The 20,971-nt window shown below is 68.0% G+C and overlaps 1 protein-coding gene across 7 annotated transcripts; it reads left to right on the top strand.

Annotated features, from left to right (window-relative positions):
• Positions 1-1,309: 1,309 nt before the first annotated feature.
• Positions 1,310-20,420, top strand: PDGFA (platelet derived growth factor subunit A). 7 transcript variants are annotated; one of them, XM_045826708.1, is made up of 8 exons: positions 1,310-1,606; positions 2,976-3,110; positions 4,536-4,632; positions 8,973-9,077; positions 11,124-11,311; positions 16,996-17,122; positions 17,673-17,740; positions 19,327-20,420. In XM_045826708.1, the coding sequence occupies exons 2-7, from the start codon at positions 3,048-3,050 to the stop codon at positions 17,726-17,728; spliced, it is 636 nt and encodes a 211-aa protein (XP_045682664.1). In that variant the 5' UTR covers positions 1,310-1,606; positions 2,976-3,047; the 3' UTR covers positions 17,729-17,740; positions 19,327-20,420. The 7 variants fall into 7 exon arrangements, with proteins under 7 accessions (XP_045682664.1, XP_045682663.1, XP_045682651.1 ...); XM_045826707.1 differs by having other exon boundaries at positions 1,477-1,606; positions 2,981-3,110; XM_045826695.1 differs by lacking the exon at positions 1,310-1,606 and adding an exon at positions 1,833-2,077 and having other exon boundaries at positions 2,981-3,110.
• The last annotated feature ends 551 nt before the right edge of the window (positions 20,421-20,971 follow it).

Genomic DNA, 20,971 nt, shown 5'->3' with positions numbered 1-20,971 from the left:
GGGGTGGGCTGCGTCGGGGGTCCCCGTCCCACCGCAGGGCGGCCTCGGTGCTACAACCCGCCCTGGCGCCCCGAGTCCCCCCAGGGCGGCTGTCGCGCGGCTGCAGAAGTTTTTGCCACCCTCGCGCAGTCGCTGTTGTCGTGGTCGCTATGACGACGCGGCGTGGTTTTATTTTTAATAGCGGCCCGCGATTAGAGGGAGGGAGGTCGGCGCTCGCCCCGCAGCTCTCCAGTGCGGGGCGGGGGCGGGGTGCACCAGGCTCAGCCCCTGCTCCCGGCACCCCTTCTGTGTCCCCAGACCTCGCCGCCGCCTCACACTCGAACTGGGCGCCCCTGGAGTGCCGGACCACTCAAAGGCAGCGGGGACCCCCAGGAGCCGGGGCATCTGTGCAGAGGCTGGAGGGACGTCTGAAACACGGCGGCTGCTCCTCCTGTCCCCACACAGGCCAGGGAGCCGCATCCTTCACCCCCAGAGAAAGGCCCCCGGGGCCCCTCTGCCCGCGAGGAACCCGACGCCCGGCCAGACGGCGTGGCCACGCTCCCAGGGGCAGGCCGCAGCTCCTGCCGGCTCCGGCCGCAGTCCTGGCTGTGTGTGCCTGGCAGCCTTCCAGCAGCTTCCAGGGGTCCCTCTCCGAAGCAACAGAGGGTCCCACCGGGACACTCAAGGAGCGGCTTTCACGGGCTCCTAAACGTTCCCGAGTTTTCCCCAGTCCTCCCTCCTGACCCCCAAGGGCCTTCAGGGTCGCTGCCGCTGCGGGAGACGGCAGCGGGTGGAGGGCTGTGCCGGGGCCTGCAGCCTGAGGTTTTCTGGGAAGCGCAGGAGCTCCCCGCCCCCAGCGACCCGGGGGGCAGGCAGGCGCCCTGAAGCCCCTGCCGACCCTGCCTTTGAAATGCCAAGGGCGCTCACCCAGGATGAAAGAGGGCAGGTGGGGCCCGGCGCCTCCACTGCCTTTGTCTGGTGGGTGCGTCTGGGTTGGAGGACTGGGGGGCCTGACTTTCCACCCCAGCCTACCGTGGCGGGGCAGTGGGGTACATTTCTAGCCTCCAGTGGCCTTGGCCTTCTAGCTCTGGGGTCGCTTCTCCCATCACTACTGCAGCTCTGGTCCCGGGAACTCGTCCACCCACTCAAGGGGTGAACACCGGAGAGCCACAGGGCCCGACACTGGGGTCTTGTCACACCTGGTGTGGGCGGGCGGAATCCACCCGGACCCGGTGTACCCGCCCTTCCGTGTCGGGGAGCCGTCCAGACACGTGCAGGCCTCCAGCTGGCCTCTGGTCCTGCCTCCGCCTCGCGCTCTGTGTCGCGCCTTGGCGGGAGATGGCGCTCTGAGCGCCCCGCGGATCCCGGAGCCCGAGGCTCTCACTCCCGGGGCTCCTCGCCAGCGGCTCCTTTCTTTTCGTTCCCTACCACCCCATCGAGGAACCGGCTCAGGCCGAAACCGGTCCTTTCCCGAAGGAGTGAGCACTCGGGGGACAAAGGCCCCCAGGGCGGGGAGGCGGCCCCCTACGGCCCCGGGCGCTCTCCTATCTCGGAATGTGCGGTGGAGGTTCCTCGTCCAGGCGCCCCAGGCATCGTGCCGTGGGCGGGGGCGCGTGGCAGCCGCCAGGTGAGTGCCCCAGAAGCGCCGCTCGGCCCGCCCCACCACTCACCAGAGCCTCACTCCCCCTCCTTTTATGGAGAGGGGGGGAGGCTGGGGCCCTGGATCCCGACCGCCGAAAGAGGCCCGAGAGCCGCGGCGGGGGGGCGGGGGGGCGGGGGGGCGGGGGGGCCGGCCTGCTTTTGCCCTTTTTGGCGTCGCAGCTCTGGGCGCTGCCCTCTGCTGCCGCTGGGGCCCGAGAGGCGAGTCGGCTTCTGCGGCGGCCCCTCCCCTGCCCGTCCGGTGCCGCAGGACTGCAGCTGGCTGGCACGGGAGGGTGGGCAAGCTCGAGGGAGGGGCGCGCGGAGCCCCGGCTGGGCGGCTGTGCTCGGAACCGGGCGTGAGGCGTGGATGGATTTCACTGCCCGCGTGATCGCGTGTGTGTGCTCGCGGCAGCGGCCGGGCCCTGCCCGGCCCGTGCGGCCCCCGCGCGCTTCCGAGGTGCGGGTCCCGGGCCCGGAATCCGGGGGAGGCGATAGGGAGGGGGCGGGGGAGGGGCACGGCGGCGGCGCTATAACCCCCTCCCCGCCGCCGGCCAGCTCCACACGCGCGTCCCGAGGAGCCCGTACAACTCCGGCGAGCTGGGCCTGCCCGCGCCTGTTCCCCTGCCGGCGGCGCGGCGGCGCCGGCCCGGTCCTGTGCCCGCCTGCAGGCCCGCGTGGCGAGGCTACGGGCGGCGGCGGCTGCCAGTCGGCGCGGCCGCGGGTGCTGCCTGGCTCTGGCCGGCGGAGGGCGGAGCGAGGGCGCGCCGCGGAGGGCGCACGCAGGCCGCCGGGCCGCGCCGTGCTGGGCCGCGCCGTGCCCGGCCTGGCGGCGGCGGCGGCAGCTGCGAGAAAAGGCCGGAGGCGAGCGCGGGGCCGGCGGTGGGCGCGCAGGGCCGCTCGCAGCCTGCAGGGAGAGCGCGAGCCCGAGGCCAGGGCCTGGCCGGGCGTCCAGACAGGTGATGGTTGGTGGTGGTGGTGGTGCGGCGGCGGCTCCAGCCTCGCTCCCGGCTCTCTCTCGGGGCTGACGCCCGCAAACGTGCTGAATTACCGGCCAGGTCGCTCCTAAAGCCTGCGCCTGGGAGCGAGCGCGGCGGCAGCCCGCACCAGGAACCCACCAAGGAAGAGGCCCAGCCCCCGCCCTCCTCCCCTTCCGTCCCCACCCCCTACCCGGCGGCCCAGGAGGCTCCCGGCGCGACGGGTGCGGCGGGCGCGCACTCCCTGCTCCTCCTCCTGGTTGGCGCTGCCTGCCTCTCTGCACTCGTTGCTCGCGCCGGGCGCGCTCCACCGGCTCGCTGCTCTCCGCGCCACCCTCCTCCGGGCCGCGCTCCCTGAGGGATGGTACTGAATTTCGCCAGCACAGGAGCCCGGCTGGAGTGCCCGCCCCGCGGCCTCGCCTCCTCGCCGAGCCGCCAGCGCCTCGGGACGCGATGAGGACCTGGGCTTGCCTGCTGCTTCTCGGCTGCGGATACCTCGCCCATGCCCTCGCCGAGGTGGGTGCCATCCCCGCGCCCTGTCCCCTCTCCGGCTGCCCGGGCGCACGCCCCCTGCGGCCCCCGGAGGCCCCGCGAGGGCCGGGGCGCCCAGGGCTCAGGCTCTGCAGAACGCGTTTTGATTTCTGTGAGGATGGCCGGTTTTTAAATTTTCCCAACTGGGTTCTATTTTCTGCCATGCCCAAGTGTGTCTGGTGAGTTTCCAGCGTGTTGCGTCGCTCTGCCGAGCAGGGACGGAGTGGTGGCGGGGTGGACGAGTGGGGAGAAACTTCGGGGGGCGCGGGCTCTCTCCGGGGAGTGAACCCGGGCGCGGTCGGCAATGCAGTACCGGGGGCGGGGAGCGCGGAAGGGGGTGTGTGTGTGAGCCGGTGGAGCCCGGGGAGGGGAAGAGCGGCAGATAAACAGGTAGGGGCCCCTGGCAGCCGGGGTGGGCAGCGCGGAGCCGCAGCTTTGGGAACCCAGTCCCCAAACCCGGCTGGGCTGCTGGGCCGGCGCAGTCCCGCCCGCCTGGGGCCTGCTTACAGGTGGCTGAGCGAGGCGAGCCGGGCCGGGCAGGCGCCCGGGCCCTTCCGCCGCCCCGTCCCCTCCCCCTCGCCCCCCATCTCAAATCCCGAATCCCCGGGAGCTCGTAGTGATGAATGGCTTTCTACACTCCCCGTCTTGGGAACTTAGGGCCGGAGACCCCTAAGCGACCTCCGACTGCCTTTAAAAATCGAGAGGGACTGGGGGGAGGCCGAGTGGAGGGGGTTGCTTGGGCAGGGACCCGGGAGCCGCGAAAGGTAGACATTTAACCCTCGCATTCCCTGCAGCCGCTGGCTGGGTTCGGGGCGTCCCTTCGGCGCTAGGGCCGCGGCTGGGCCGGAGCGGGGTGGGGCGCCTGTGGGTGTGAGTGTGTGCGCGCGCGCGCCTGTTTGTGAGGCGGAGAGACCCTCTCCCCGCAGGCTCGCCCGGGATCCCGGGGTGTGGAATTCAAGCCCCTGGCTAGATTAAAGTGTTAGGGCTGCCGTGACTTTCGCCGCCGATCCGTGACGCATTTCAACTTGGTCTTTCTGCATGTTGATTTCACTATTAAATCAGAAACTCCCCGGGCCCTTCGCCGCCCCCAGTAGCGGACACCCGAGGCTGCGGGGCTGGGGTGGGGGCCTTTTGTCGGAAGATTTAAAGGTGGGGCGGACTTCTTTTTTCTCGCAAAGAGCAGACATGGATGGGGGCACGATTTGGGGTCTCGCTCCACCTCACTCCCAGCCTCTGGCTCCGTAGCCCGGGCGGGGGCGGGGGTTGGGGTTGGGGGAGCCTGGCGTGCTGGGTGCCTAAACCGCTGCTGCGGGTCACCTCTGGCGGGGGACTCGCACTTTGGAGGGGGGAGGGAGGCGCGAGCCGGCGCGGCCGGGGTCGTGGGCGCTGACCGTGTGGTTCTGCTTGCAGGAAGCCGAGATCCCCCGCGAGGTAATTGAGAGACTGGCGCACAGTCAGATCCACAGCATCCGGGACCTCCAGCGACTCCTGGAGATAGACTCCGTAGGTAAATCGCGCCCCTTCCCTCGCGCGCACGGGGTGGGCGCGGGCCGGGCGCGGGCCGGGCGGGGAGTGCGCTCCGCGCCCCTCCTGCGCTGGGGCCGGGCTCGCGCTGGAGCGCACCGAAAGGTCAGAATCCAATCCCGGGCCATAAAAGCCCAGGCGGATGAGTCAGGAGTTTCTCTTCCAATCACCACTTTCTCTCTCCGCGGCGGCCAGGGCTGCTTGCTAGCCCCGAGATTGTTTTTGCGTTTAAGGAATATGCCTCGCATGTCACAGAAAGTTCAGCCGCATAGAGGGCGCCGGTGCCCCGGCCAGGTGCGCCCGCCCGAGGCCTGCCCTCCGGCCGGGGGAGGGGCGGGGGCGGTGCCAGGCCCTGGGCGCAGAGCCGGGGAGGTGGGCGGGCTCGCGGGAGGGGCGCGGGTTGTGCGCCCCCCTCCCTGTCAGCGCCTCTGCATCCGCGGGAACTCGCTCCTTTCTGGTTGCTGGAGGCGCGCTCTTCCCAGTTTTCACCCGCCGATTGCAAGGCGCGCCTTGGACGCATCTGCTGTGTGGGGACTATTTCGGGGCTCGCCCTCAGCCCCTGGAGCCCAGCCACTTCACACAAGTTTATTTGTGAAGCAGAGTGTGGAAGCCCTGGAGTGCCTGCCACAGAGGTCGTCGGCACCGAGTGGGCAGAGGTCGTGGGGGCCCAGGGCGGCACGCTGGGTGTCGGGTGGCTTTGCTGGGTGTGGACCGGAGAGAGCCCCTTCCAGGAGGAGCACGTGAACTCTGACCCACGTGTGTGTAGCGTGGGAACTCGGATGTCGGCGTTGACCGGGAAACACCCCTGTCAGAAACGTTACTATTGACCGGTGCAAAGAGGCCCCAAAATGAACTTGTCCCTGGAAGGTGGCGGGGCGGGACCGGCAGCCCAGAGATTTCTCACTGCAAACTACCCTGCCCAAGGCGTGGGGGTGGGGCGATTAAGGGAAATCACAAGGCCTGGCCACGTGGGAGTTCGTACCTGATTGTGGTGGGGGGGAGGCCAGCGCTGTTTTCATTCCTTGCAAGACCACCTTCCAAGGAGGCCGTGGCCGCCGCGTCTGTGGTTTCTTGACCCAGGAAATCCTCTGGCTGATCCTTATCGGGCAGGGTCGGGTTTCACTGGGAGATGGGAGTGGGGCGGGGTTTCCATCTAACCCCTTGATGTGCAGCCCTGGGGAGGGGGGTTTGTTGGGGGAGCCAGGAGGGCGCTGGCTTGCATCCTGCAGGTCCCTGTGGATTTGGGGGTGAGGGGAGACAGCCCCCCAGGGACGGGCCCACAGTAGTGAGGCCTGTGAAGAGCGCGCACGCCCCCCCCCCCCCGCAGGAAGGCTCTGGGAGCCAGCGGGAAATGGGCCATCGGCTCTCTGCTGGGACCATTCTTATTCTGGTCTCTGCAGGCCCGCCCCCCCCAGCCCCCACCGTCGGGTCCGCAGCGTTGGAGCTCCCTCAGGGAGGAGCTGCAGGGACGGTTGGTACTCCTGGCCCGGGGCTTCTGGGCCCAGGGCCTCCTTGGGAGGTGAGGGGTCACGCCAGCCGCTTCTCAGCTGGTTTCAAATTGCCCCTCGTAAACAGCCCCCCCCGGAGCTCGCCTCCCTCCCGCCCCAGGGAGCGGGAGCGCAGGTCACCTGCCGAGTCTGCCTGTCAGAGGTGCTGGGGCCGGGTGCTTGGGAGAGCCGGGGAGGGCCTCCCTGGCTCACCAGCGTGCCCCCAGGGGGTGCTTTGTGACACAGACACACCGAGGTATTTGCCGCGGCCCCCTCCGCCTTTGCAGACTCGCAGACGTGGAAGCTGAACACCAGAGGAGGCCCGGTCTCTGGCCTGAGCGAGGGAGTTGCACCTGTTGCCTCCAGAGCTTGCCTCGGGGAGGCCCTCCCCCAGCCCCTGTTCCCGCCCCAGGCGGGGAGTTCAACCCAGCGGGTTGGCGGGGAAGGCAGTGGCAGCTGTGGGGTATCCAGCTGCCCTCCAGACCCTGGACTGCCCCCCCCAGGCCCTGGTGTGTGCAGGCCGGTCTGTCCGGGCTCAGTGAGGATGGGCTGGGTGCTGAGCAACCCACTGTTGCCTTTGTAAGTCCAGGGGGGGCCCCTGCAGGTGGACCCCAGCGGGAGGCCAAAGCCCAGGAAGCAGGAAAGAGGCTTTTCAAACAGTGGCATCCCCTCGTGTGGGCGGGGCTTCGTGGTTGGCAGGAGGGGTCCTGGACCGCATCCCCGTATCCTCCTCGGTGAGAAACGGCTCGCGAGCTCACAGACCCTGCGGTGTGGCTGGGTTCCCGCCGCAGGGGAGTGTGTGCCGGGGTGAAAGGGGCGTGGCTTTCCACGGGCCGTGGAGTCGGGGCCTGTTCGTCCAGCGAGAGGAGAGCAAGCCCTTCCTCGCGGCGGCCGCTGGCCGCGGGGGCTTGGTCCACCCAGATGTCTGGCTCGGGGCCTGCGGGTCATTGAGTAACCGATGCACAGATGCCCCATAAATATCCCTTCGCGAGCCGTGGACGCTCACCAGGACTGCTGGCAGCAGGACCTCTGGCCGGCAGGCAGTCACGTGGACCTCTGCGGAGGCGGCACAGCGAAGCCACTCGGCCAGCTGTCCCCAGAGCCGCCGTGGGGGTACTGGCCGGTCTCCTGGACGTGCCGCCGGCCAGCGTGAGGGGGGCTGCTTCCGGCCGGCACAGGCTGGCCGGTGTGCTGACCATCCGTGTCGACCGGGGGCAGAGGGTGGGCTTGTTTGACCAGAAGCTGTTTCTGCTGTCTGGTCTCCAGAGCCGGTTCACGTTCCAGCCGTGGACGGACTGGGAGTCCCATTATCGTCTCTGTTTGCAGGGCGGGAGGAGGCCGGGCGGGAGCGCGGCCGAGCTGGACACACGGCCCGCCCCAGCTCGCGCCCCCCCTCGTGGGCCTTGGCCTCGGTTTCCTCGGACTCGGCGTACCCGGGGGCCGGGGGCCGGGGGGGCGACACCGGGGGGGGAGTCCGGTCTCTGGGTTTCCCCTTAGAGGTCTGAGCAGCCGCCCTTTGGCGTGGCGGCAGCAAGATGGCCCGGACCAGGACGTGACTCATGAATGTCGCCTTCTCGTGAAAAGTGCTTCTTGTGACAGTTGGTGGATGGGACGTTCTCACTGCATGAGTAGCTCTGTTCTGATCTTATTTTGGGCCTCGAGAACACAGTGGCAGCGGAACATTGAGTCATGTTGAGGGAAAAGTTGGGCTCCGCTCCGGCTTCTGAAACGGCGTGGCCTTTGCCGTCTGTGGTTTTCCTCTAGAGCCCGCGGGCATTTCCCGGGGGCCGGTGGGGCGGGGCCCGGTCACCCCCGGTGTGGGAAGAGGCGGCAGATGGGGGTCTTGGCGTAGCTGCTGGAGCTCTGTCTTCTCAGGGGCCCTCTGCCCTGGGTCCTCTCCTGCGGAGGCCTGGGGGAAGCGGGGGAGTGGGAAAGGACCTCGCAGCGGGGCCTGGGGACACGGGTGGGGAGGCCAGGTGACCCCCTTTATCCAGGAGCGGGTGTGGCAGGCTGCGTGCTCCTCCCACCCACCTTTCCTCTCGTTCCTTTGAGAGGCCTGGGGGTCCCTGGGGGGCAGGCCGGGGCTGTGAGTGTGGGGCGTCTCTGGCCAGCCGGGCCCCTCTCCCGGTAGCCTGCCTGCTCTGCGATCACGGCCGTGAGATGCGTGGTGGCCAAGGCCTTTCTCTCTGTCCGTCGGCCACCAGGACTTCCGACTCAGTCCTGAGGCCCGTCCTTGCTCACCCCCAGTGGGACACCTCGCTTCCCCCTTGTGTTCTCGAGGTGCCGCCCTCCGTGTGGACTGGTGGGGCTGCTGGGCTGGCGTCCGGCGGGCTGGCGTCCGGCGGGCTGGCCTCGAAGGTCCGGACGCCCCCTCCGCTCGGTTTAGTGAGGGGCAGAGGGAGGTGCAGCCGCACAGCCGCGCGGGGCCTCAGTTCGGCCCTGTTGGTTCTCGGTTCTGGGAGGGCCGGCCTTGGACTCCCCACCTGGTTCAGCCCTGGCCTCGGCTTCCTTGGGGGAGGCACCCTGGGGGAGACCCCGCAGCCCCTGCGCAGCCCACGGCTTTGCTGGCTTTGCTGGCTTGGCTTTGCTGCCGGGTGCAGTGAGGCAATGTGGACGAAACACTTTGGGGTCGTTCGTGTCGGCCTTGTAGAGATCGGGATGTTTTTGGCAGCTGGGAGGGAAGTCTTTTGCCCCTCTGCACATCTGGAAACTCCCCACGTGGGAATGGAGGGTCTCCCAGGGGACCCCTCTGCCTTGGGGAGTGAGGGTGGGGTGGAGCTGCAGGCAGGCGGCGGGCCCTGGGGGCCAGCTGGTCATGGTTTCTTTGTACCTTTAGGGGCCGAGGATGCTCTGGACAGCAGCCTGAGAGCCCACGGGGGCCACGCCGCCAAGCACGCACCCGAGAGGCGACCCGCGCCTGTTCGGAGGAAGAGAAGCATCGGTGAGCTGGGGGCTGGCTGCCGCGGGGCCTCAGGCAGCCTTTTCTCCCTCCTGCAGACAAAGGCCCGGCCCGCTCAGGGGCCCCTCCCTCCCACAGGGGTGTCTCCTTGCCCCAGCCGGCCCGGCCCTGCGAGAGCCCCTGGAGAGGGAGCCGTCATAAATTCCTTAAGTGCCTGTCTTGTTGGGGCCTGCTCTCCAGGAGGCCCCGCTGGGAGACGCGGTGTTTTCGTTTCCAGCTCGCCTGTGGAGTGCTGGGTGCTCCTGGCTGCGAGCCGCGGCCGGGTGCAGCCCTGCAGAGCCCGGCGGGCTGCTCACAGAGGCCCCGCCCCAAGCCCCCTCCCCATCGGACTGAGCTCCCAGGGCTCCACCTCAGAGGGGTTTGGGGATGTTGGTGCTTGTCGCTCTGGCGGAGCCGCCCAGGTCTGCCAGCTGGTGGGGCTCTCGGGGGGCTCTGCGCCTTCTTGCTCCTGGGGGCCCAGTTGGGAATGCGGCCCATCCAGCCCTCGCTTCCTGTGGTGCTGCCTGCAAGCCCCGACCGTGACCCCGGGCAGGTGGCTTTAGTTTCCTCTGAGAAGATGGGCCGGCGGGCAGCTGTGTGTGTCCTCCCCTGCCGACCTACCCTGTGTCTGTACTGGTCACTCCTTCAGCCAGTCTGGCAGGGCAGGTGCTGCCCCAGGGCCAACCCTCCGCAAGTCCTGTGCTGCTCTGTTGGGAGAGGGAGCAGCCTTGACACAATAGGGGCCTCTCCCTGGCGGGTGCTGGGCAGGGTGCAGCAGGGCAGCCCCCTCCCTCGGTGGGACAGCCCGGCCACCAGCATCCAGACCTCTCAGTTTGGCAGCTTGTTCCTGGGGGTGCAGTGTCTCCGCTGGGTCTCCTGGGGCTCTTGGGAGGGTGTTCTGCCCCCGCATGGACCGGATGGGCCGCGCCAGCCGACCCCCTCCCTGGCACTGGGACGAAGGCCGAGTGTCTGGCCCTTTAGCTGTGTCTCCAGCTCCTCTGGTGTGCGGAGGCTGGGGCCTCACTTCGGGCCTCGGCGTAAGAGCAACTGGGGGTGAGCATGTGGGCAGTGGTGGGCCCTCCATGCCCAGGGGAGGGTCCTCCCAGCTCTGGCTCTGGGGTCCCGGGGCCCCTGAGCGTTGCTGGGGCAGCAGCTTCGGTGGAGGTCCTAGAGCCTGCTGGCCGGGCCCCCTGGGGGCGTTCAGAGCAGCAGGGCGTCCTGGTCGGCCAGTCCCCAGGCAGCCGGATACCTGGTGCCCAGCTGGGCCTGGAGGCTGTGCCCCGGGGTCCGGGGTGGACTTCCCTGTCGATCCCGCCCCGGTGTCCGTAAGGAGGTGAGGGCTTCTGGCCGGACGCCTTGACCTGTGCTGAGGATCCCAGCAGAGACGAGCCACTTCCTCCTTGGAGGGGCCCTGGCAGCCTGTGGGTGGCCTCACCGTGGTCACAAGGCCGCCTTTCAGGAGCAGGTCTCAGGCCTCGGGGGTGGGGTGTCTGGGCGTGGCTTGTCCGCTGTGAGCCCCTCCCCCCAGAGCCCTGTGGCCGCTCCCCTGCTGCGGTCACCGTGGAGCGATGGCCAGGTCCCCCTGGGCGTAGGCCCTGGAGCCGGCGACCTGATCCCGTGTGGGCCTGTCCCTGCCTGGGGTGGGCCTGGGCCGGGGGACACAGCCCGTGCAGGGTTGGGTCCTCTCTGTTTGCCCTGCTGTCCAGGCTCTTGGCCTCAGTTTCCCTGCTCACCCACACCTCTGCCGGCCCCACCTGCCAGTCAGCCTGTCTCTGTCTGTCCCCAGCTGCGCTCTCCCTACCCTCCAGGGGTGCATGGGGCCTCCCTTCTGTTGGCCCCAGTGTCACGTGGTCCCCTTGCCTGGCCGCGTCCTTCCCCTGCAGTCCCCGTCCTGGGTCATGAGCTCCTGCTCTTCCTGGGACACCTTGGTGGCATCCTGGGGCGGGGGGGTGGGAGGGGCCTGGGGCTGCCTGACACCCGGTCGGTCGCACTGGGGAAAGCAGGGGGTAGGCGTGGCCTCCACACTCACTAAGGCTCTTCTCTCTGCAGAGGAAGCTGTCCCTGCTGTCTGCAAGACCAGGACGGTCATTTATGAGATACCTCGTAGCCAGGTGGACCCCACCTCTGCCAACTTTCTGATCTGGCCCCCGTGCGTGGAGGTGAAACGCTGTACCGGCTGCTGCAACACCAGCAGCGTCAAGTGTCAGCCGTCCCGTGTGCACCACCGCAGCGTCAAGGTGAGCCCGCTCCCCGGGCAGGGCTAGGGAGGGGTGGGGCTCGCGGGGGATGTGGGCGGGGTGAGCGCTGAGGCTGTGGGCGTGGCGGCTGCCGACCGTGGGCGGGGTGTGCGGCTGGGGGCGGGGCGAACGCGGGGGCGGGGCGGGGCGCGTGTGGGGTTCCTCGCCACCCCACACAGCGTTGAAAGACACTGTTCTCACAGGCATCTCGGTGGCGGCGGTGGTGCTCGGCAGGTGGGGTCGGGGTCCCTTCAGCCCGCATTGCCCCCGGAGCTTCTCCCTAGAGCGCCAGAGGCAGGAAGGCGGTGCCCCTGGGCGCACTGCAGGCGATCCCCTTTCTTTGGCACGGGTGCGTGGCGGAGGGTTTCTCCGGGAGGGTCCTTCCCCGGGCCCCGCCCCTTATTTCAGGGTGGATTGGTGGCTGGGGCCCACTGCCCTCCCGGCTCACCACTTGTGCCCACCTGGAGCCTGAGGCCTCCTCCTCTTCCTCAGGCCATCGGTGACCTCCAGGGCAGCACTGGGTGGGGTGGGGGCGACACAGGAAGTAACACAGGAGTCCCTTGCTCTCCCCACCAGAGTCCTCGGGGAACATTCTGCTTCTTTGGATCGTTCTAAGCGGCCAGACTGGGGCTGGCTTTTGGCCCAGTGGCTGGAAGATCCTGTCGCAGTCTGGGCCCCTCCCCCGGCCCCGCTCTGCCTCACTCACCTCATCTGTGAAATGGGTCTGAAGCACAGCGGCAGGGTGTGGGGGCTGTGAAGCTCCATGGGGAGCCTGGGGAAGGGCCTTCCCTTTGGGCAGGGAGGGCTTCTGTGCCTGGACGTCAGTCCCCGACCAGCCCTTTGCAGAGGGTCAGGGCTGGAGCGAGGCCCTGGGGTGTCTCCTGGCCTCTCGGAAGTGAGGCTGAGGCTTTGGGGCCAGCGGCTCCCCTTCTAGGTCCTGGGTGGGCTAGGACCCTGGGGTGTGGGTCAGTACGTGTTCCTCCCTGCCCCCCTCAGAGCCTCACTGGCCGTGGAGCCGTCTGCCGGGGTGGGGGGGCGGTTGCAGATGTCACCCTGGGGACATTCGAGCTCCTTCCTCGGCTACACATTGTCGTCACCCTTGCTTGGTGCCGCCAGCAGCCCCGCCCCTCGAGGTCTGCCCTGGCCGCCGCGGGAGGTGCAGGGAGGAAGATTTTCTCAGTGGAGCACCACGTGGCCGCCGGGCCACAGTCACGCAAGAAGGCCCTTCAGACCCGTGACTGGGACTGGACCTTGGGGTGTGGTCCCTGCCGTGTCTGGGAGCTGAGTGAGCACATTCCGCGGCCCATCGCCCCAGGGTCTGGGCACGACGGACACGTGAGGTGCTGGTTGGGGGCCTGGCCCCCCTCCGGGGCGGCCTGCCTCAGGCCTGCAGACACCAGCGGCAGGCCCCCCTGTCCCGGCACTGGGGTAGCCAGCCCCCACCACTCTCCCGTTGTTAAAAGGGGACACTGAGGGGCAAGCCCTGGGCTTCCCAAACTGGCCCTGCCTTCCCGGTCTCCACTCTGTGGCCAGCTCCGTCCCCTCGGGGCCTTGTTGTCCTCACCTGGGGTAGTTGGGGGGCTTATTTGCCCCAGGAATCTGGGTACAGTAGGTCTTTTTCTCCGGGGCACTGGCCGGTGGGTGCTGCAGATGACATGGGCCCACTTGTCGGTCCTAGGGCCTCTGCGGTGGAGGCTTGGAGGTATGGGGGTGCTGGGATGAAGTGGGCTCCAGCCTCCAGGGACACGCCCTGTTCCCACTCTTGCTTCTCGTGCTGGGAGGACCAGGGGTGCCTGGCCCTAGATGGGGTGTGGCCTGCCTCTGTCTGCCGGTCGCTCTGAGCAGGTGGATGGCGTGGTCCTAGCTGTGCAGTGGGAGGGCAGGCCCCTTCCACATCCAGGAAGGGTGCACCTCCACCCGGGGTGCGGGTCCCGTAGGCTCTGGGCAGGGGGCGGAGCTGGGCCAGGGCTTCCCCTGGTGGGGAAGGCCTTCATCTGCCCAGACGGGGTCACGGTCAGTCCCAGGGGGGCAGAGGAGCTCCCTGCTGCATCTGGAGCCCAGATGGCCTGGGTCCACGCCCGCACCCCACCTTGCCTGGGCTTGGCCCCTTCCTCCTCTTGCCTGCCCACCCGCCAGAGGGCTGCCAGGACAACATCCGGCCCCTACCCCGGGGTTCTGACAGAGAGAGGATGAAAGGTCAGTGGGAACAGGAGGCCCATTGTGGGGGCCAGCCGGCCTGGCCAGGAGGCCGGCCGCTCCCGCTCCCTCTGGGGTTGAGGCAGAGCAGGCGCGAGCGCCTGGGTGGGTGCTGGGTGCTGGGCAGGTGGAAGTCCTGGCCGTGGACAGCAGCTCTCTGGTGTTCTGGGTTGTCTGGCCTTTCCATTCACAAAGGCTTCTTAGACAAGGAGGCAAATGCAGGCTGGGCGTGGTCCCCCTGTCGAGGCCCAAGAGGGCGAACTGTCCAGCATTCACTCGGCCGAGGCTCTGCCCAGCAGCCCCCAGGCCTGGTGCCTGGGTGTGCTGGGGCCATTGGCGACCCTGCCCCATCTCCACATTTCCCTGAAGTCGTGGGTGTGGGGCCTAGGGCGGGCTCACCCGCCCTGGCACCAGCCCCTCTTCCCCCACGGCAGCTTGGTGGGAGCATCTGGAGGCAGGTCCCCTGCATAGCCGTGTGCGGCTGCCCCCAGAGGCGGGCTGGGGTCCTGGGGTCAGCGTTTCTGAGCCGGGCTTGCTGTCCGCTCACCTACTGGCCTCCCCGGGCCGACGGCCAGACTGCCAGCCTCTTGGCCTGTCTCCCGGGCCCAGGGGTTGGGCTTAGGGTGGTGGTGGCCATGGCTCCAGTGGCGTCCCCAGCAGCTCAGGCCCACTGGCCCCATGCCGGCGGCCTGCCGTGGGGCCAGGGTGAAGGAGCCGCTGTAAGCGCCGTCTCCTGTGTGAGGAGCCGCGGAATCTGCGGCTCGGGCTTCTGTTTGTGTGCGGGCTGCCTGTGGGTGTGAGAGAGGCCCGTCCATGGGTGAGCTGGGGCTGTCCCAGGTCTCCGGAAGCCAGGACCCGGCTCTGCTCTGCTGGACTTCTGGGGGGCAGGCCCATGGCTCCCCCCCGGGGCCCGGGACTGACGTCTGCAGCCTGTGGGTGGAGTTAGGGGGCATCTCCCACGGCTGTATGGGGCCCAGTGAAGGGCCTGCGAGGGAGAACGCCCTGGGCTGAGGGTCTCAAGTAAGGGCCTCCAGCCCCCTCCTCAGCCTCGGGGGTGCCCTGTGCTTACGTGGGGAGAGTCCAGCGGTCGGGGGGCCAACACGTTGGCCGTGGGACGTTGGGCGTGGCCTCCAGGGACCCTGCTCATCGGGCCTCAGGCCCAGGAGCCTGGGGTCACTGTTCTTGGGGTCTTGTTGGCCTCTCACCGGGTGGGGGCAGGAGGGCTCCCCACTCCGTCTGCTAAACCAGGGGAGGTCGTCTGCCCAGCCCTGGGGTGGGCTTCAGTGGTGGGGGCTGCTGGCCGGGTTGGGGGGACGCCCAGGAAATGCTGAGTCTGGAGCAGTGGGCCCCGCGCGACCCCCAGGGGACGGACTTCCCCGGCTTAGGAGGTCCCTGGCTCCGGGCGAGCTCAGGGCCCCTGCTGTTTCCAGGACCAGCCTCCGCCCAGCGAACGAAGCAGCCTTGTCAGCTGCCTCGGTGTCCTCGTCTGTGAAGTGGGCGCACTCGAGTCCTGGCACCTCGGCAGGCGGCTGGGGCTCAGGCCTCCTGCGCCCGGTGTCCCTCTCTGGAGAGGGTGATGTCACCTCTGGGCTCTTGGGTGACGTGCCTATGGTTGACGACACAGGCACCCTCAGTAGTGGGGAGTCGGGGTGCCTGTTTTATGAGGTGCAGCCCAGACACGGAAAGTTGGGGGGAGGGACATGGGGACCCCACTTGGGCTGCTGTGTGGGTCTGGAGGCAGAGGCTTCGGGAACGGGGTCCCACTCCGTGGGCCTGGCTGAGTGGGGAGGACACTTCTGAGCGGTTCGTGCCCATAGCGTGTTCTCGGGGTGGCAGTGCAGCCGCTTCCCGCCTAGACAAGGGCGGGGGACGTGCTGCAGCCCTCGCAGACCCGGAAGCAGGTGCATCGTAAATCTGCTGGTTTTTCTGTGATAAAAGGGGGCCATTTGAAGGGGGAGGGGCTTCCCGGCCTGGGCGGCCAGCTCTGTGTGCAATGTGCCAAGGGGACCGAGGGGACCGGGCAAGGAGGTGCTTCTGGACCACCCGCCCCTCACGTTGCGGGGGGAAGGGGCCTCCCTCTGCCCGGGAGTCCGGGGTCTCTGTGAGCCGGGTCCCGGCAGCCTCGGCACGGAGGGTGGATGGACCGTCAGTTGACGTGGCTGAGTGGCCCAGCTGGCCCGTGGGCTGGACCCCTGGTCGCTGCGTGCAGGGCTGAGCCATCTCCTCTGGCTTCTGGATGCCTGGCCTCTGCAGGACCCTGGGGAAGGTCCCGTCCTCTTCCTCTCTCCCCAAGTGTCCCGGGTCGGGGTCTTTTGTCCTGGGCCCCCTGCCAGCTTGGGCAGAAACCCCCGTCTTCTCATGATCGGGGTGAAACCTGTGGCCTCTGCCCCGTTTCCACCTCGGTTTCCCCAGGTGAGCAGTGAGGGGATGGAGTGGGCACCCTGAGGGCTGGTCCCTGGGCCCCCGTGGGGTAGCCCGGCCCTGGATGCGTCTGCCGTGCACCTGGCTCTGTGGGTGTGGGCCCTCGTGGACGGGACCCCGGGGGCGGCAGGGAGTGGCTGGGATAGTTGGCCCCTGATGCCTGTTGCAGGTTTCCTTGTCCACAAATAGGGCGGGGGCCCGGGGGCCGGGCACCCTCGAGTGCGCACGGGCGGCACTTTAAGTCTGTGGAGCCGTGTGCGTGCACCCGTGTGAGGCCGAGGTCCTGTGACCGGGCATGTGCATGTGACCACGTGTGCACGCCCACGGGGAGGTGTTTCTCAGGACAAGCAGGCCGGCCCCTTGGGGTTGTGGGGATCGGGCTCCTAGCTGCCCCTGAGCTTGGGCCCCGGGGCCATTTCTTCCTGAAGCACCCCCAGTGGGGGAGGCCTGCCGTGTGGTTCTGTGCCGAGAGTTTGCAGCCAGTGAGGCTGCCGACAGGCGCTGGTGGAGCTGCCCCGACCGGAGAGGCACCAGCTGACCGGGCCCTGGGGTAGCCCCGGGTCTCTGCCCACATTTCCTCCACGTGCGGGGAGACCTGAGGCCCAGCGGCCGCAAGAAGCCCTCGCGCCTGGGGCCGAGGCCGTGGGGTAGCCTGGCCCAGCGCCTGGCGGAGTCTGGGGGCTCATTGTGGGCAGGAGCCTGTTTCTGGGTCCCACGGGCAGGAGAGAGGTGATGCCCGAGTTGCGGCCCTGTCCCTGGAATAAGCAAGTACGCCTGGACAGCGATGCCCGACGCCCCAGAGGCCCCTAGACAGAACCAAACACCTTCCCTCCTGCCTCCCGCCCGCCTCCTCCCACCTCCAAGGGCTCCCACCTTGGAGCACATTCTTTAGGACTCCTGCACAAAGGTGGGGGTGACTTTCAGGTAAAATGGGGCCGGAGCGCACTGGCTTCAGAAGCCCGTTCTGCACCCCACACTCGGGCCTCCCACTGGGAGGAGGTCGGGGTTGGCTCCCTGCTGGCCCGCTGGGGCCTGGCACTCACGGCCGCGTCTGTTGTCTCGGGCAGGTGGCCAAGGTGGAGTACGTCAGGAAGAAGCCAAAGTTGAAAGAAGTCCAGGTGCGGCTGGAGGAGCACCTGGAGTGCACGTGCATGCCGACCGGCCCGAACCCGGACTACCGAGAGGAGGAGACAGGTCGGCAGCCCCCGAGGGTCCTCCCTCGGCTGGACCCTCCCCCGAGGGTCCTTCCTCGCCACGGCCTGGCTCTGGGGCCGTGGGGACGTGGGTGCAGTGGGCAGCGGGGTCTGGGGCTGCTGCCCTCGGGCCAGTCGGCTGCTTGCTGACCGGCCGGCACGCCCCGCGGACCTGCTGGGGCGAGTCCTGCCACCAAGGATGGCGGTGGGGCAGTGGGCCGGGCTGTGCAGCTCTGGCAGGGGCGGTTCCGGCTGCGGTGAGGAGGGCGGCAGCCTGCGCTTCAACCCCCCAGCCCCCACCACGGTGGGAAGGCGGGTGCTGGACCACTGGCCACTGGCCAGCAGGCGTCCGGCCTCCCCCTGCGGACCGACTGCCCTGAAGCAGTGCCGGCACCAGGGCCAGCCCGCGGGGACCAGGAGGTGCCCCTGCCAGTGCTAATGGAGTTAGTTCTCTTGCAGCGAGACAGACAAGCAGCTCAGGTGTGCTGCTCGGTGCCCACCTGCCAGCCCTGCCTTAGGCCCGCTCACCCTCCCTGCCCTTCTGTTAACAGGAAGGCGCAGGGAGTCAGGTAAAAAGCGGAAAAGAAAGAGGTTAAAACCCACCTAACCAGCCAACCAGGTAGGAGCGGTCTCTGGGCGGCCGCGTCCTGCGTGGGGGGTGGGGGCGCTGTGACCGATCACAGGGCGAATGACCCGGCGAGGATGCGGCCGTGATTGGCCTTGATTGCTCTGCGGGCTTCTGCTGTCTGGCTGGGCTGTGGGTCCCCGCTCCCGCCCCCGACTCCTCTGCACCCCGCCGCGCAGAAGCCTGGTCCGCGGCCCTCCTGCCCCAGAGGCCCTGCTCTGGCTTTGGTCTTCTTGTTGATTGAGGGGGAAAGGGGCGTCCCGTGAGTGGAGTGACTGGGGTGTCCTGGGCAGCAGTGGGGTCGGCTGGAGCAGGTCGCCCACCCCCTTTGACAGATGAAAATACTGAGGCCTGTAGAGATTTCGGTTTAGGGATATCAGAGGCTGAGCAGATCCCGTACAGAAATGCTCGGTGAGCACCCAGAGCCAGTGACTCAGGTGAAGTTCGTGACTCACAGACAGACAGACCGCAGCGAGTGTGGCCGCCCGGGGTGTCAGGGACTCCTGTGCTCAGGGCTGGTGCTGTCTGTCTGCGGAGGTGCCTCATGGCCTGGAGTGTGTGCTCACCCTCCAGAAATCACGCCCACACTCAGGCTAGAAGGAAGAGTGAGGGGGGAAGACGGGCGAAACAACCCTCTCGGAGAAGCCCGCCCAGTGACTTCCGCCCTGACCGCTCGGCCGCCCCGCAGCTGCGTGGGGGCCTGGGGAGCCCAGTCTGCCGGAGAGCCACGCTGTGTTTCCCCGGAGAGAGAGGGCCCTGGGCAGCCCCAGCAGCGTGCAGGAGGCAGCTACAGGCCTCTCTGGGTCCTTGGGCTTGGCCCGTCTGGCTCTGGAGAAGCTGTTCGTGCCTCTGGGCACGCGGGAGCCTGCGGCATCCAAAACAAACAGTGGCGAGAACTCTCGGAGACAGGTGTCGGGGAGAGCCGGGCCTCGGCTGGCAGCGTGACGGCAGGGCGCGGCTGGGCCCGGAGCTCCGGAGGCCTGGGGTTGGGTGCACTTGTGGGGCGTCTCTGGGGCCGGAGGGCCCACGTGGGTGGCCCGAGGGTGCGGTGCGGGGGTGCCGTCCATGCACGTGGACTCCGGCCTGCACTGGCTGCCTGACGGCAGAGACCCCGAAGGGAGAGGCTGCAGTGTCTGTTCCCTGCCGGCGGGCTGGCCCTGGGCATGTGGGTGGCACCAGTGTCCGAATGGCCAGCAGGTGGGCGACAGAGGGCGGGTCTCTCAGCTCGGGGCTCAGTGTCCATCTGCCTGGTCACAGAGAGCCCCGGCCAGCTGTGTGCATCCTCGGGTTTGTCTCGTGGCCCAGCATGGCTGCCAGGTCTGCAGGCTGTGCACCGAGTCCGAGGCTGGAAGGAGGAGGGAGGCCCGGCTTGCTCCGTGGTCCTGTCCCGTCCTGAGGCCTCGGAGCCCCGGCCCCGGTCCGGACGGCAGAGGCGTGGCGACGCGCCCCGTGGGGTGTGAGACGCTGAACGAGACCCCAGCTCCTGGGACGGACACGGGGGGTGTGTGTGCGTGTGCACGCGCGTGTGGTGTGCGCGCACCCACCCTCAGCGCCTGTCTCTCTGCCCCCTCCCCCCGCAGATGTGAGGTGAGGACGAGCCGGCAGCCCTTGCCCGGGGCGCGGACGTACGCGGCGTCACACTCCTGACCTGCGATGCACGGTGCTCATCGCCAGCGCGCGGTCTTTGTTCTCCTCCGTGAAAACTGTCTCCACGCACACTCGGGAGAACAAAGAGACAGTGTACGTTTGTTCAGTGTGACATCAAAGCAAGTATTGTAGCACTCGTGGGACCGCGAGACGCTTCCTTGTCGAGGAGCGTGCACGCGCGCAGAACCACAGGCCACGGCCAGCGGGACCGGCTCACGAAACGACCCGGACGGTCGATGGCGGGGACGGAGGCGTGCCCGTGGGTGGGAGCGACGGACGCCGCAGCGGATGGACTTCTGCCCGGGGCGGTCACAGGTGCTCTCGCCGAGGACACGGACCAGCCCGCGCTTTCTGGAAGACGACTGACCGGTGCCCGGCCCCGCGGGGCGTGCGGGGGCCCGAGGGTCTCGGACACGCCCCGGGACTTCAGAAACCACACCTCCTGCTGTCGCGTGTCGGTCTGTCGGAGCCTTCCCGAGAGCCTTAAGTGGGTTTTTTTTTTACACCATAAAGTGATTATTAAGCTTTCCTTTTTACTCTTCGCCTAGCTTTTTTTTTTTTTTTTTTTTAAATTATCTCTCGGATGACATCGACGCCGATGGCACCAGGCTGCTGTGGCAGTCAGGCAGTGAGACGGGATCCCCCCCGCAGGATGCGAATGAATGAGATGTATTAAAATAAACATGGTATACCCACCTATGCATCATTTCCTAAATGTTTCCGGCTTTCCGTGCTTCCCCCCGGCCCCACCTGAGTCTGCTCTTGCATCGAAGCCGTTTCGAGAGGACTGTGCGTGACCCAATCAGAGGCCATCCCGTCTCCTGTCCCTGGAGCTCCCGGCGGGGCTGCGGCGCGGCTGTGGGGTGGCTCGTGCTGCGGCGGCGGCGTGCGGACGCGACCCAAATTCTTTATTTTTGGTAAGATGTTACGCGTTAACGTGTACTCGACAAATGTGTGTGTGTTGTTTTTTGTTTTGTAAAGGTGAAGTTTGTATTTTTATCTAATATTACCAGTTTTATATACCTGAGAGCCTGCTATGTTTTTTCTTCCTTTTTTTTTTGGAACCAAAAGGGAAAAGGAGCCACCAGCACAACCCGTCCACGAGAAACACGTTTTGGGGTCGCGTTTTTCCAGTCGCGTCACTGAGTCTCAGCTCTGCCCCGGCCGTGGCCCTCGGCGCGGCCGCTGGGGCTGCTGGGGGGTCTCGGAGGTGGCAGCCTCCCGGGCCGGCGGTGCGCCCCGGCTGGCCCGTCCACCGGGGCCTGTGGGACTTGCACCCGATGGGACTCGTACTGGCCGCCTGGCCGTTGGGTGTAGCCGTGCAGAGACAGAGGCCGTGCACCCTGCCAGGCAGCCACGTGGATGGGGGGGGGTGTTAATCCAGAAGCAGGTCGACCTCTCTGTCCCGCCCTCGGCCACACGGCCCGTGGGGCTGTGAAGACGTCACAGAGTCGGCCTCCGAGTCGGCAGAGGTTTCGACGAATCCCTGTGGCTCACGCCTGGTGTGGTTCTCCGTCCAGCACCTCGGGAGCTTGGGGGAGGGAGGGGTGGGCAGGGTGGCCGCACCCCAGGCCTTTG

This window comes from Phyllostomus hastatus, unplaced genomic scaffold, assembly GCF_019186645.2.
Source record: "Phyllostomus hastatus isolate PE091 unplaced genomic scaffold, TTU_PhHast_1.1 phas_contig_150, whole genome shotgun sequence".
In the NCBI taxonomy this organism is placed as follows: Eukaryota; Metazoa; Chordata; class Mammalia; order Chiroptera; family Phyllostomidae; genus Phyllostomus; species Phyllostomus hastatus.
This window is presented reverse-complemented; position numbering and strand designations above follow the sequence as displayed.